The 13,493-nt window shown below is 43.5% G+C and overlaps 1 protein-coding gene across 3 annotated transcripts; it reads left to right on the top strand.

The window, feature by feature from the left end:
- Positions 1 to 657: 657 nt before the first annotated feature.
- On the top strand, positions 658 to 8,981 carry LOC310763186 (mannose-binding protein-like). 3 transcript variants are annotated; one of them, XM_083615002.1, is made up of 5 exons: positions 658 to 810; positions 1,729 to 1,903; positions 3,448 to 3,555; positions 5,295 to 5,378; positions 5,995 to 8,981. In XM_083615002.1, the coding sequence occupies exons 2-5, from the start codon at positions 1,738 to 1,740 to the stop codon at positions 6,366 to 6,368; spliced, it is 732 nt and encodes a 243-aa protein (XP_083471128.1). In that variant the 5' UTR covers positions 658 to 810; positions 1,729 to 1,737; the 3' UTR covers positions 6,369 to 8,981. The 3 variants fall into 3 exon arrangements, with proteins under 3 accessions (XP_083471128.1, XP_083471129.1, XP_083471127.1); XM_083615003.1 differs by having other exon boundaries at positions 783 to 810; positions 1,729 to 1,916; XM_083615001.1 differs by lacking the exon at positions 658 to 810 and having other exon boundaries at positions 904 to 1,903.
- The last annotated feature ends 4,512 nt before the right edge of the window (positions 8,982 to 13,493 follow it).

Raw genomic sequence — 13,493 nt, 5'->3', positions numbered from 1 at the left:
CACATCCAGCCTTTCTGAATAGGGAATATCCTCTGTGACTGGAAACAGGGCCTAGTGTTGAAACGCGGATAAATAACTGTTCACCACCACCCTCTTTTGCCTCAGTTTCGACTGGCTTTAAATCTACTGTCCACTGCTAGCTTAATCTTTTGCAAAGAGCTTTATGGCCTCTCCAGATATTCTGGAACTCTGCTTAACTGCTTGGAGAGGTCATATGTGGATTTAATCATCATTACTTTTGGGAAACTTGGATGGTTTTAACAAAAACATGTTTACTTCCCTTTGGTTTCACCTATCTTACTTATCTGAGAGCTTACAAGGAAGGTTACTCTGAACAAACTCATCAGAAGGTTCAAAATGGTTATAGATTGACAGCCCAACCTTTCTGATAATGCTGCAAAAAGTATAAAGCATTTTAGATTTCTGTATCTCTATAATGCATAATATAACAGATTTCTGTATCACAGGTCTATAAGATGTCTGTAGATCTATTTGCTGGAAGAAGCACTTCCATTGATTATACGAAAGGGCAAGTTCTAGAATTTGTCCCTGTTTTCCAGTAAATTGACTGGCGGGGAAAGGTTATGCTGAAACACCTCATGCAGTCGTGCCAGTAAGTGCTGGTGTATAAAGTACAATTTTGCAATCCGCAGAGATAAAATAAAACATACTTATCTATGGGATTTTTCTACTGATTTTTTCCCCACCATTCTAAGCAAAACAGAAATCCTCCCCTTTCTTGGCTAGCCTTCATCTCTCTTCAAATCAGCTGAGCTGCTTCATTTGATCAAGGAAACATATGAGGAACCGGTAAGTAACGCTGCTTCAGATTAATGCTGGATGAAAACTTTGCTTGTTAAACTCCTCCAAAATAGTTTAATCCATCTGCTGTTTCCCTATTCTCAAAATAAGCCTGAATGTAATCCTAACCCCATTTACCTGGGAGTGAGAAAGTTTGAATTCAATAGAACTTATCTTGGAATAGACAGAGATAGGAGTGTGCTGTTAGTTGATTTACCATTCCACTTTAAATTGCTTTAATTTGTGGGACTGAATTAGAGGCATGCTTTTTTGGATGTTTGCCTGTGACAGGGAATGCAAATAAAACATTAAATGTCTTCCTTACAATATGCAACAGGCTTTATTTTGTTGGCGATGAAAAATTGGTAATATGGGCATTTATTTAAATTTATTTGATTAAGCAATGGATTGGTTCAAAGGCAGACAATTAATCAGATAAACTTGTCTTATTGACACATCTGTTTTAGTATGACAGCTGAAATACTATTTATAGTAGTGGGAGTAGGAGAGCTGGGGGGGAATCACATCTGGCAACCAATGTGCCCCTTTGGTTTCAATAGTACATGGGTAGAGGAGTCTGAAAAGCCTGGGGCACAAATTTTAAGCTGCCACAGTGGCTCATTTACCAGAACTGTAGCTCTGTGCAGAAGCTAGAATTCTCCAACCAACAGCATTTGCAGTTGTCTCACACAGCTATAACACCAAGATCATTTGGGTAAAGTAACAATTGTTCAGAATTCACATTGACCAATGTCCTTCAATGGCGCAAAACACACTGACAGGTGGGCTGATGGCTTTCTGAGAGTCTCATCTTAAGAGGCCAAAACAGAGTCCTCTCTCACTGGCAGAGAAAGAACAGCAGAGTGGCCATAGGCAACCTCTAAAAGATCTCAAAATAATTTCCTCTTAACTGGTTATCTGTCTAAGGTATCAGCAATGTATCTTCGAATTTTCATCGCCCTGATGCTGGGAACATCGCTGGCGTTGGCCACTGATTCTGAAACAAACACTTGCACAGTAATGGCATGTGGCAACCCAGGAATCCCCGGTTTACCGGGAAGAGATGGGAGAGATGGTCCCAAAGGAGAGAAGGGAGACCAAGGTATCTCCATATAGTTATATGGTAATCTTTGGAACCTTATGATAGCTCATCTATATCTCAGCTGGGTTTCTCATGTGTGTGTGTGACTTGGCAGGGTGGTTACACATTGCTATGTATTTAACCCTTCTCTCTCTCTCTCTCTCTCTCTTCCCCCCCCTTCCTCTATTTGCTTACATTGACGTCATACTGTTTTCCAAGGTCCCAAAAGGCATGGGGACAGGGTGCGGACTGTCTCCATGGTTCTGAAAAGCAAGCCCTGGATGTTTTTGCTTTGAGTGGTGGCTGGCTGCTTCATAGCACTTTTCCAAGCTCTTTTCTTTGAGCATTGGAGGTGGAAGAGAGAAGTGACTGAATAGCTTCCCCTGTCCCTCTTGGTGGCAAGGGAAAAATAGGTCTCAAAAAGGAGAATTCCTGGATGCCAAGATCCCAGTTTGGGGCTTTTTGCTCAACTTTTTGTTGAGCAAACCCTAGCAGATATTTTAAATCACAACATATGCAGGAAAGTAAAGCATGTAAATATAGGATGTTAGACCTTTGAAATACGCCCGTGTGAATTCCAAAACTCCCCTCTTTCCTTAACATAGCAAAGACCACATGCTTGGTGAGTTAAAAGTGGCTTACTTGCAAACTCTCCAAAGGTTGGGTTCATGTGCTTTCCATACATCAGTCGGAACACACAGGCAATAAAACTTGGATTAGATACACTAGCAGTGGCGTAGCGTGGGGGGTGCAGGGGGGCCGGCCGCACCGGGCGCAACATCTGGGGGTTAGGGTTAGGGGGCGCAAATCCACGGGTTAGGGGGCGCAAATCCACGGGTTAGGGGGCGCAAATTACTTGCCTTGCCCCGGGTGCTGACAACCCACGCTACGCCACTGACACTAGTGAAAGTTCCTACATTATTAGTATAAGAACACGAGAAAGGCTTGTTAGAGCCATGCAGTCTGAGCTTGGAGCAACGAGTTCTAAACCTATTTACACACTGAGCTTCTCAGACAGCTTGAAGGCGGATTTGTAGTGCGGAGATCCTCTTGGGAAGAAAGAGAGTGATCTATGTGATGGGGGGAGTGATGCACTTGGGGGGGAGAGAGAGAGCGCATTGTCTGGGGAAGGGAGAGAGGCAGAAGGTATAATTGTATGTGAAGCTGTGTATATGTGAAATGTGCGAGAGAGACAGAGGAGGCAGGAGAGGGAGATATGCCTGGTCTGTATGTATGTGCTGAGCGCATGTATGCACTGTGTAGTGGAAGAGAGATTGTGGAGCAAAGCAAATCTAGGCAGAGCTGGTGGGGAGTTAAGGAACAGAGTGAGCAGGGTAAATACATAGGAACCAGGAGGATAATAAACATTTGCGATGATTTGCAGTGGCATCAGCACAGAATCACAATTATCAGCTGAGTACAAGGTGAGCTCTAGGAACATCTTGTCACGAAGGCTGCCATCAGGAGTGTGAATGTGTATTATTTAAAGTGACCTTTTTTTCCTTGTTGGCTGTTTGTTACGGGGGAATAGTATCCAAAAGCTGTTTCTTTTTCTCAAACACAAGGAGTCCAAGTGAGGGGCCAACAGGGTTTTCCTGGGAAGGCAGGGCCTCCTGGACTGCCTGGAATTGCAGGGCCCCCAGGCCAGAAAGGACAAAAGGGAGAAATGGCAGGTAAGAAATCAACTTTCTGGTGCTTAATTTTGCTTTCAGAAAGACATGAATGGGCACTTCAAGACCAACATAACCTCTTCTTTGTGAATGCCAGTGAATGGTTTGCATGATAATTATTCTTCAGTGAAAGCTTTGCTTAGAAAATCATAGGGCCAAAATGCATCTTGTGGTCCCCAAGCCATTGCATCTGGGAATACATCTGTGGGTTCATGTAGAAGCACCATTTATGTCAACCAGTGTCACAGTGGGGTTAGGGCATTCAGAGCCGTCCTGTTCCCTATTATTCAAGTGGCACCTTTTAAAGATGCCATCATCATTTAAACAGGGGCAGCTTGTGGATAAACTAATGTGGAGGGGGCAATTCATACAATGATGTCTTCCTATCATCACAGCATGAACCTGGCTGCAGCAGACCCACATAGAGCAAGCACTTTGAGCCTGCTGGATGTATAAACTGAACCACAGAAATCTGAAAGTACTCCATGGATAATCTACTGTAAATCAGGAATAATAATTATTATTAATAATAATGTTATTATTTATACCCCAGCCCAACCAGCATCCAGTACATATGGAAACATAATAAAACATGAAACATTAAAAACTTCCCGATACAGGGCTGCCTTCAGGTGTCTTCTAAAAGTTGTATAGTTACTTATCTCCTTGATATCTGGTGGGAGGGCGCTCCACAGGGAGGGCACCACTACCAAGAAAGCCCTCTGCCTGGTTCCCTGTAACTTCGCTTCTTGCAGTGAGGGAACCAGCAGAAGACCCTTGGAGGAAGATCTCAGTGTCCAGGCTGAACTATGGGGGTGGAGACACTCCTTCAGGTATACAGGGCCAAGGCCGCTTACGGCTTTAAAGGTCAGCACCAACACTTTGAATTCTGCTTGGAAACATACCAGGAACCAATGTAGATCCTTTAGGACAGTGATGGCCAAACTTGGCCCTCCAACTGTTTTGGGACTACAATTCCCATCAACCCTGACCACTGGTCCTGTTAGCTAGGGGTGATGGGAGCTGCAGTCCCAAAACAGCTGGAGGGCCAAGTTTGGCCATCACTGCTTTGGGACCACAACAGGAGCCCAAGAGAAATGCTTCCAAGAAAGTCACAGACCTCTCTATGCAGCTTAATCTGCTGCTGAACTGGTCCTATAATTGGATTAAACATTAGTAAAACAAAAACAGAAAAACCCTCCTTTCCTGTAGTTCAGCCTTCACCTGCCTGGCACCATCCAGATGTGTTGGACTGCAATTCCTATCAGCCACAACCAGCACCGATAGTTGTAGTCCAAAACATCATGAGAACACCAGTTTGGCAAGTGCATGCCTGATGCTTCTTGCTTCTGCCCCCAGTGAACAAGCGGTCCCTATCTCCCTTCTTCCTTCACTATATTTTGCATCTCTTTTTTTGGCAGAAGGGCTTTTGTGTTTGTGAATGTGAGCATTTATGCCCCAAGGAATGGGCTGAAGGCACATAATGCAGGAACATTGGCTGAAGCTAAGTAGGACTGGATCTAGTCAGTCCCCGACCAGGGCACCTGGGACCCTCAATGCCTTCAGCTATATTATGGAAGAAAGGCAGGATATAAATGTCATATAAAAATAACTGATACATGGGTGACAAAGGACAGCAGGTAGTACAGAGTCAGGAATTGTTAATGGTCTGGGTGGCAACTTTCCAATATAAATCATTTGTGCTTAACCGTATGAACCATATCTTCATTTTCTCACCTTAGCCATTACTTCCACTCAACAACAATTAACTGCTTTGGAAAAGAAAATCCAGACTCTTCAAGCTGACCTTACCAAGTATAAAAAGAGTAAGATGGAATATGCATTTTCAATGCTTGTTCTTATATTTGTTTTTAAATGGTTGCTTGTGTGTGTGAGTGCGAGTGCAAAAACAACAAGCTAATAGCAAGGTATGCAGGGACTCTTTGGGAGAAGCCATAACTGTTTAAATGGTATGATACAACTTTCAATGTATAATGCAGATGGGTCTAACTAAGATTTGCCCATATAAAGGAGTCAGTCTGTGTTGTCATTAGCTCATATGTTGCAAACTTTCTACTATCGTCTCATCTCTTTATATTACTTAGAGCCAGGTTATACTCTCCGCACAAAAAGTGAGGTGATCATGTCATCCCATGCAGATTTTACAACCAACAAAATTGATCCTTTCATACATTCTGTATGCGTGAAAAAACAAAATTTGGGTTGAGTGGGTGCTAATCTGTTTTGCTTTTGAGGTGGGACAATGGGACTCAAAGCACTGATTATTGTGGGTGGGGTGTGGAGGAAAATGACAGATTTTTCTCAGTGTGTTGGATATTGATGAACCTAAAGAGCAGCCTCCTACAGCCTGGAACCTTCCAGATGTTGTAGGACTACAACTCCCATTATCCTTAGCAACTGTGCTTTTCTCTTTCTGTCTAGTTGTGATGTTGCAGCAGGTGAAAGTCGGAGAGAAATTTTTTGTTTCAGCTGGTCAAGAACTAACTTACTCCAATGGAAAAAGACTGTGTGAAAATGGAGGTGCAGCTCTTGCCACCCCGAAGAACGCAGCAGAAAATGCAGCCTTGGCGGAAATAGTAAAGAGGAATTCGAAGGTTGTTTTTCTCGGTATCAACGATATCGAAACTGAAGGGAGATTCGTGTATGTGAATGGGGCACCCCTAAGTTACACAAATTGGAAACAAGGAGAGCCCAATAACTCTGGTAATAAAGAGGACTGTGTTATAATAGTTGAGGATGGACAGTGGAACGATTTGGATTGCGAACGGAAAACACTGACTGTTTGTGAACTGTAACTTCTCCACCCCCACCCCCAAAAGATGCTTAACCCTGTGGGTGCCTGTGCTCACAGTTATTAACTTAATGGCACAGCAAATTTGCAGTTTTTAAGTTTGAGGTGGAGAGAGAGGTGGTTTTTAAGATAGCTAAAAGTAGCACGACAGAAGGATTATTTTCTGCTGCTCTGCACACACAGCTTTTGTGCCACAGTAATCTTTGGTCAAAAGGCTTTTTCAGCTTCTTGAAATGTTACAAAAAGCTGCAAAACATATTTAGCAGAATGATAGAGAGGGCAACAATGCTTCTATTGCACCACTTTCGACCTGGGGGAGGGGGCTCCTGTCAGTCTGCCAACCTCAATGATGGATGTGCCATTTTAGGCTTAAGAGTGCCATATGCAAAACCACCACCCACAAACCCTATTAGTCTAATTTGCAAAATATTCAACTATGTTATTAATTGTGGAAAACCATTTAACCTCATCAGCATGCCTCAGCTATGTCTAGATGTGCACCTGGAAAGGCTGGAGATCTTCCCTTCTGTTTTATTGTTGTCGTTTTCACTAATTTAAAGCTGTGTTTTTCATGAATCTCTTTCATGTACTAGATTCTGTTCTGGTGTAATTGCAGCCATGTGATGAATAAGTAAAACAGTCCATATGTTTTAGGAGTAGCAAGAGTATACTTGTATACTACAGTGTCTAGAGTGCTACATGCAGTGAAATGTATATTTATTAATTTCTAAGTACAGGTACACTGAGAGTACATGCTGCAGAAGACTCTGGTTGGTTCTGGATTCTTGCAACATGAGTTAGGTATTAAAAGAGATGAGCCAGTGTGGTGCAGTGGTTAGAGTGTTGGACTAGGGCCTGGGAGACCAGGGTTCAAATCCCCACTTGGGCATGAAGCTCACCGGGTGACCCTGGGCCAGTTACTGCCTTCTCAGCCCTAGCCTACCTCACAAGGTTGTTGGGATTAAATGAGGGAGGGGAGGTCTGTGTATGCCAGCACAACACTAAAGTCAATAGAACAAAGCAACCCAAAATCAAAACCAAGAGTAAATGAAATGATGCCCACTATCACCTGCATTAATCATACTGAGAACTAGAACAAATCTCATAGGGCAAAACACAACCACCATAAAAGCAGAGACTGACGTATTTCAGGTGATGGTTTTTTAAGGCTCAGATCACAAGGAAATTAGCATACCTAGCAGGCAAGCCTCCCTAGGCAACAACTCTCTCTCTCCCTTTTGGCCGTCTCCTGTAGTTCAGACAGAAAGGTCACATAGAGGTGGGCCTCCATATATGTTCTAGAGGCTTAGGTATATATGAAAGAGGTCTCAAGCTATGTAGGACTCTATAGGTCAATTTGATTTTAGTAAACCCAAGTCTGAAACTAATTTAGTGGGTCCTAGAGTAGAAAATCCCTACAGGCATTCTCTACAGAATTCCTTTCAGATTGGCACATTTTCTCAGTTTGGGGGAAGGATTATATCTCTCTAGCATGCATGTTGCCCAGGTATGGCACCAAAGTGGTTGGTTTTTCACAGGAATGGGGAACCTTAGACACATTTGGCATTTAGAGGCTATTAACAAATATACAAGTAGAGCAAAGGCCGAGACAAACATTGTAAAGTAAGTCTTTAGCAAATCCACTACCTCACATCAAACTGAGGGGGGTGGAATACCTATAAACCAAAGAGGTCTTTCAGCCTGCAGCTCCTGGCTCCTGTCTTTCTGTTCCTCTCTGTGTCTCTCACTCTCTGTTTCTAAAACATTCCTATAATTCTCTTCATAAGCAAATCTAATTTGGTCCCTCCTTCAGCTGGAGGGGCAGATGAGTCATTTCCCCATCTCAGTTCTGGAATTGTCTAGAATGGAAATTGCCTAGATCAAATGTGAATGAGTTTCACAATTTGGACAATCTTCCAACAATAAAGAGATATTCACTGCACATCTAAACAATTTGCCTGACAAAAGGTATGGCCTGCATAACTCTCACCACTTGTCCAGCATTCATAATAATGTGATGAAGGAACTTGTACAGAACTTAAAAGAACAGATTCACTCAAGAATTGTTAACAAGGAGAAAATTCAAAGTAGGGTAATTTGTAGCCTGTCACATTTTGACTTAAATGTGTAAATGTGTGAATTCAAACCCTATTCATTTTGGTGGATTGCTCTAGAAATATCGGAAGTCCTTTCTTCAATTTATTTCAATACCTCTGTCTCATAATCATATCTACCCATAATCCCCGTAGGCCAATCCTCATCAGCCTGTTTTATTACTACATTAGCATGAGAAGATATTTCTGCTCAGATTAAGCCAATTTCTTCTTAACACTCAATGCCCCTTGAACATACTCCTAGCACTGTGTGAAAGTCTTTATATGTGGGTGGCTCCTGCATGCCTGGGAGAATGTTTAAATGGCACAACCAAATGGTCCAGGGTTGACTGATTCTCACAAAGTTGTCACTGTGCTGGGAGCAGTGATGTTGATTGTATAGGAAAAGACTCATGCGTTCAGGCATTGTCCATGCAGCTGGGTTGTTTTCAGCATTCTTCCAGGCAGCCATCTACAAAGCTGTCTAAAGACAAGCTGTGCTAAATAAATACATTTGAACAACATTAGGGTGAACTACTATTTCTTTATTTTTAAAGGACACATTGCATGCTTATGCAGAACATCTTTGTGTCCATGTCCATGTTCTTTCTGTGGGGACAGTCTGAACATTCTCTGATCCAGTAGAGCATGGGTAGGCAAACTAAGGCCTGGGGGCCAGATCCGGCCCAATCACCTTCTAAATCCAGCCCGCAGACGGTCTGGGAATCAGCATGTTTTTACATGAGTAGAATGTGTGCTTTTATTTAAAATGCATCTCTGGGTTATTTGTGGGGCATAGGAATTCGTTCATTTTCCAGCCCCCCCACAAGGTCTGAGGGACAGTGGACCGGCCCCCTGCTGAAAAAGTTTGCTGACCCCTGCAGTAGAGTGTTTGCAGGGCAACCATAGCTATGTAAGCATAGTCCTGAAAAGAAGAAGTTGTTTGATGGGGAAGCTGGGGAGGGAGGTTAATCCTGCACCCTGTGTCACTTCCAGAAGCACTGATTGGCTGGATTTCACCATTGTTAAAATGGATATACTGTACATGCTGATCCCTGCCCGTTGGGCAGGGAAGGGTGAAGTTCACACAGTCAAGTTCACACACTCTTCATTTATATCTGAAATCCTCTATTTAGCAAGGGATAGAAGCCTGATCTCTATATGATCAGATGACCTGGGGAAGTTGTGATCAGCCTCACTAGCCTTTCCACACACCCCACCGGTGACCCTGCTTTTGTTGCTCCTTGTTAAATCAGTTTTGTTTTTGTTTGCTTGCTTTTGCTTTCATGGTTTTTGAATGGCAAGCTCCATTTATATAAAGATCGTCGCAGACATTTAACTTTATAATGCATTATATCATTTCATAGAGGTTGCATCCCCAGTGAAGAGCTGTGTTTTACCCAAAGGGGAACATGTGAGCGTAATTTTGTCTTTCCTTGTGAATTTTGCAATCCATCGCATAATTTTTTTATTAAAGTTTTCACAATACAATAAAATTCTATCTAGAACAAATGAAATAAAAAAGAAAAAATGAAGGAGAAATAACAAAAGAAAAGAGAGGAAGGCAAAGGAATAAAGAAAAGAGGAGAAAGACAACAGAAATAATGAAACACACACACACCTCTCTTCTAATTATACCATAATCTTCTGTCCACATACAAAGAAGTTAATCTCCCCAGCTCCCATCTGGGAAGTTTCCATCTTTCCTCTGCCTCACACCCTGAGAAAAACCCAGTCTTGCCTGCCTCCCACACAGCCCCTTCCCTTCTAAACATCACCTTTCTGAATTTTGCAATCCAAAAGGTGAGCGACATAATGAGCATGGACCATGTGCTGCAAAGGCGTCTGGTGGGGGGGTGCACATCAAATTTCAGGTGTCTTACAGCAACTTCCTGTAAGTTGCCTGGTTTCTTTATAAAGAGAAATATAATCAAAAGTGGCGAAACTGCTAATTGCTGATTGTTGGCAAGCTGTTCTTTTCAGAAGGTGCCAAAGCATCTCGGAGAGGGGATAATAGAGGGCACCTGATTCGCTTCATGATGTGCTACTTCTCGGAAAATGCTATCAGCATGACTCAGATGTGTACTGAACACTTTGCTGCCTGAACGAACAGCTCTTGTTCTTTTCTTTTCTTTAAATGCAACTTAAATAACACAAAGGCTGGATGTTGCTTACTCTTCCAAGCTGTTAGGCTTTCTGGAAAGTCCCTGCTGGTCATTTAATTTCGCATTTAATTACACATTTGTTGTATTAGCACTAATCTGAGCCTGTTCATATGGTGCTAATGGAACTCTTGCAGGAGTTCCGATTAGTTAGTTTTTCAAAGGGTGTGTGTGTGTGCGTGTGTGTGTGTGTGTGTGTGTGTGTGTGTGTGTGTAAGGAGCTTCAGTGTGTGACTCAGATAAAGATGAGCAAGAGCCATAGGCAAGCTTGAAGAGCTGGCATTTCTTGAGTGATTATGAAAATTCAAAAAGCCGTTTTTTCTGTATTGCTAGTTACAACCAGGAAATGGGAAATTGCCATAATTCTCACAGTATGGTTTAAGGCTTTGCCCAAACAATCCATCAAATCTGTATTATGCTCTTTGTTAAAAGAATCCAGGAAAAGGTCTTGTGTTTTGACACCCAGGTGGGGCTAGAGCCATAGTGCTCCTCAAGTCGGCGATCCTGGAGAGGTGGCGCCTGTTTGATGTATGTCATAGGCCTCTTATGTGCTGACAGACAGCTGCTTGCCTAAACAGTCAGCAAAACCCACTGCTTATGAGATGAGATTTGATGTTTGGTAAGCACCATAGTACCCTCATTCTATATCCATTGGAAAGATTCATTCTTCCAGGCTTATGGCCATCTAAAACTTACTAAGTGCACAACAAAAGCTACCAGTGACTTACAGCAAATGTATCAGTCCTGAAAAGCATATGGGACATAGAGACAGGACCGGGGCGGAGGAAGGGGGCAGTGGGGGTGGGTCGTTCTGGGTGTCACCACTGAGAGGGGTGACAAAATGCCGGGAGGCACTCACCGCAGGGCCTGCAGCGTGCCTCAGCCACGTGTCCTTCCTGGGAGTGACAAGGTGGTTTGGGCTCCCGCAGGCTCCATACTGCCCCAAACGGTCCACCCGGCACCTCCCCCTCAACTGTAGGGTGGCTGAGTGGGAGGAGGCAGGCAGTCTCCTCAGAGGTGCCGTGGAGGATCCTGCTCCAGATGGCTCCACCCCTGCAGGCAGCTGGCCCCACCCCTGGGGCACACGTGCCACCCCAGGCGCCCAATCGGCTTGCTCCGCCACTGGACAGGACAAGGAGGACCTGCAACATAATGTTACAGGGTGGAATGCTCCTTTTCTCTGTCTCTGTGTTCGAGTCATTCAGCCCACACCCTCTTTCACAATACAGGCATCTCTCCACTTACACGCATTTGACTCGCACACGACTGTGTACACGTGGTGCCATGAAATAATTAAACAAATCAATATAAAGTGCAAAAAGGGGCAAAAAGTGCAAAAAAATACCCCAAAAGAGCAGGAAAACTGCACAAATGGCACAAAAACCCAAATGGCTAGCAATCCCAGGAGCCTTTGCAACTGCAATCCCATGAGCCTTTGCATCATCCCCTTGTCGTTTCCACACTGTCCTCCAGCGATGAGGAAGACTGAGAGCCACCATTGCCACCATTCATGCCAATCTGGTAAGTGCTGCTGGCTGGGTATTTTCAAGGGTTTTTCAAGGGTTTCCAGAGGTTTAGAGCGTGTTTACAGGCTTTTTAGGTGGTGTTCTTCACTATACACTATTTCACATATACATATGGTACCTGGGAATGTAACCCCCACATAAGTGAGGAGACGCCTGTACAACATCTCTCCTCTCCAAAGTCTTCCATTTCCCCAACAGCAATCAGTTGGCATGCTCAGTTCTCTAACAGGCTGTTTTGAGAGTTGCCCCCCCACAGCCCTTTACGGGTTTTCCCCCCTAAATATTTTCTGCACTTCAGTGACCATTGAGTACTCTCAGCCTGCTAATATCTCCTTCAGGCAGCGTGTATGGTGCCCTCTGGGTACATCCGGACCATCCTCTGAACTTTGAAAATAGAGGGGATGACTCTATCCAAAACCACCCACCTTATCAAAGTTCCTTCAAAATTCTCATCCATAAAAAAACAAGCCTAAAAACAAAGCTGGTTTGCACCAATGGACTAATATCCTTCTTCTGTGAAAAACTTTCTTTCAATTAGCAGATTATATTAAAGCCTGGAAGGCAGAATTATGAATTACACAGACTGCAAGAACATATCCATTATAGGGACCCCCAGGCGTTAGAACAACTAATAATAGCCAGTTAGTCAAAAAGATGAATTATTATTCAAAAATGACCTGATAATGGAAGAAAAGGCATAGTGAAGAAATTGAGCATCATTGTTAAATGGAAAAGGATATTGTATTTAACATATTGGTATCATATGTATTGTTTAGATTTTTTGTTACATGAACAGGTAGAGCAGAAGGATATTTATTTTAACATGGATAGCTCATCTACAGAGTATTCCCTATTCACCTCATGGAGTGGGTCAGCTGTCCTGCAGAAAAGAAAGGGGTTCACAGAGCTTGCCCTCACCCCCTGCTGAAGCAAACAACAGTACATCTGAAAAATGTTCAGACTTCACCTTGGGTACTTATCTAGTGGGAAAGCTATGCTTTCCCTTCTCTCAGAAAGACCCCACCCTAGCCTTCTGCCTGGCTCAAAATGGGCTTTGGGAAGGAAGATTCAGGCTCTGGCAGGGTCCTAGAGCCCCCCTCCCCCAAGCCTGGTAAGTGTTTTCCTAGTTTGGGGAAGGAGACAAGAGGACTCTAGGAACCTGTCAGAGCTCTCATGCCTCCTTCGGGCAAGCCAAGCACTTACTGGGATTTGAGAAAGTGCCCTCCTTGGCTGCACGCCCAATATGGCTGCATCACTCGCACTGCCCTAAATCTGCTTCTGCAACAGCTGGTGAGAATGCCCAGCATGTTATCAGAGGTTCACATTACAGGGATTCAGAGGCAAAAGG

This window comes from Podarcis filfolensis (assembly GCF_964270895.1).
Source record: "Podarcis filfolensis genome assembly, chromosome: 5".
Classification (NCBI taxonomy): domain Eukaryota; kingdom Metazoa; phylum Chordata; class Lepidosauria; order Squamata; family Lacertidae; genus Podarcis; species Podarcis filfolensis.
This window is presented reverse-complemented; position numbering and strand designations above follow the sequence as displayed.

Coding starts and splice junctions, on each gene's coding strand:
- LOC310763186 (XM_083615002.1), top strand. CDS start 1,738: ATGTATCTTCGAATTTTCATCGCCCTGATGCTGGGAACATCGCTGGCG. Junction 1,904..3,447: donor AGGAGAGAAGGGAGACCAAG/GTATCTCCATAT, acceptor CTCAAACACAAG/GAGTCCAAGTGAGGGGCCAA. Junction 3,556..5,294: donor ACAAAAGGGAGAAATGGCAG/GTAAGAAATCAA, acceptor TTCTCACCTTAG/CCATTACTTCCACTCAACAA.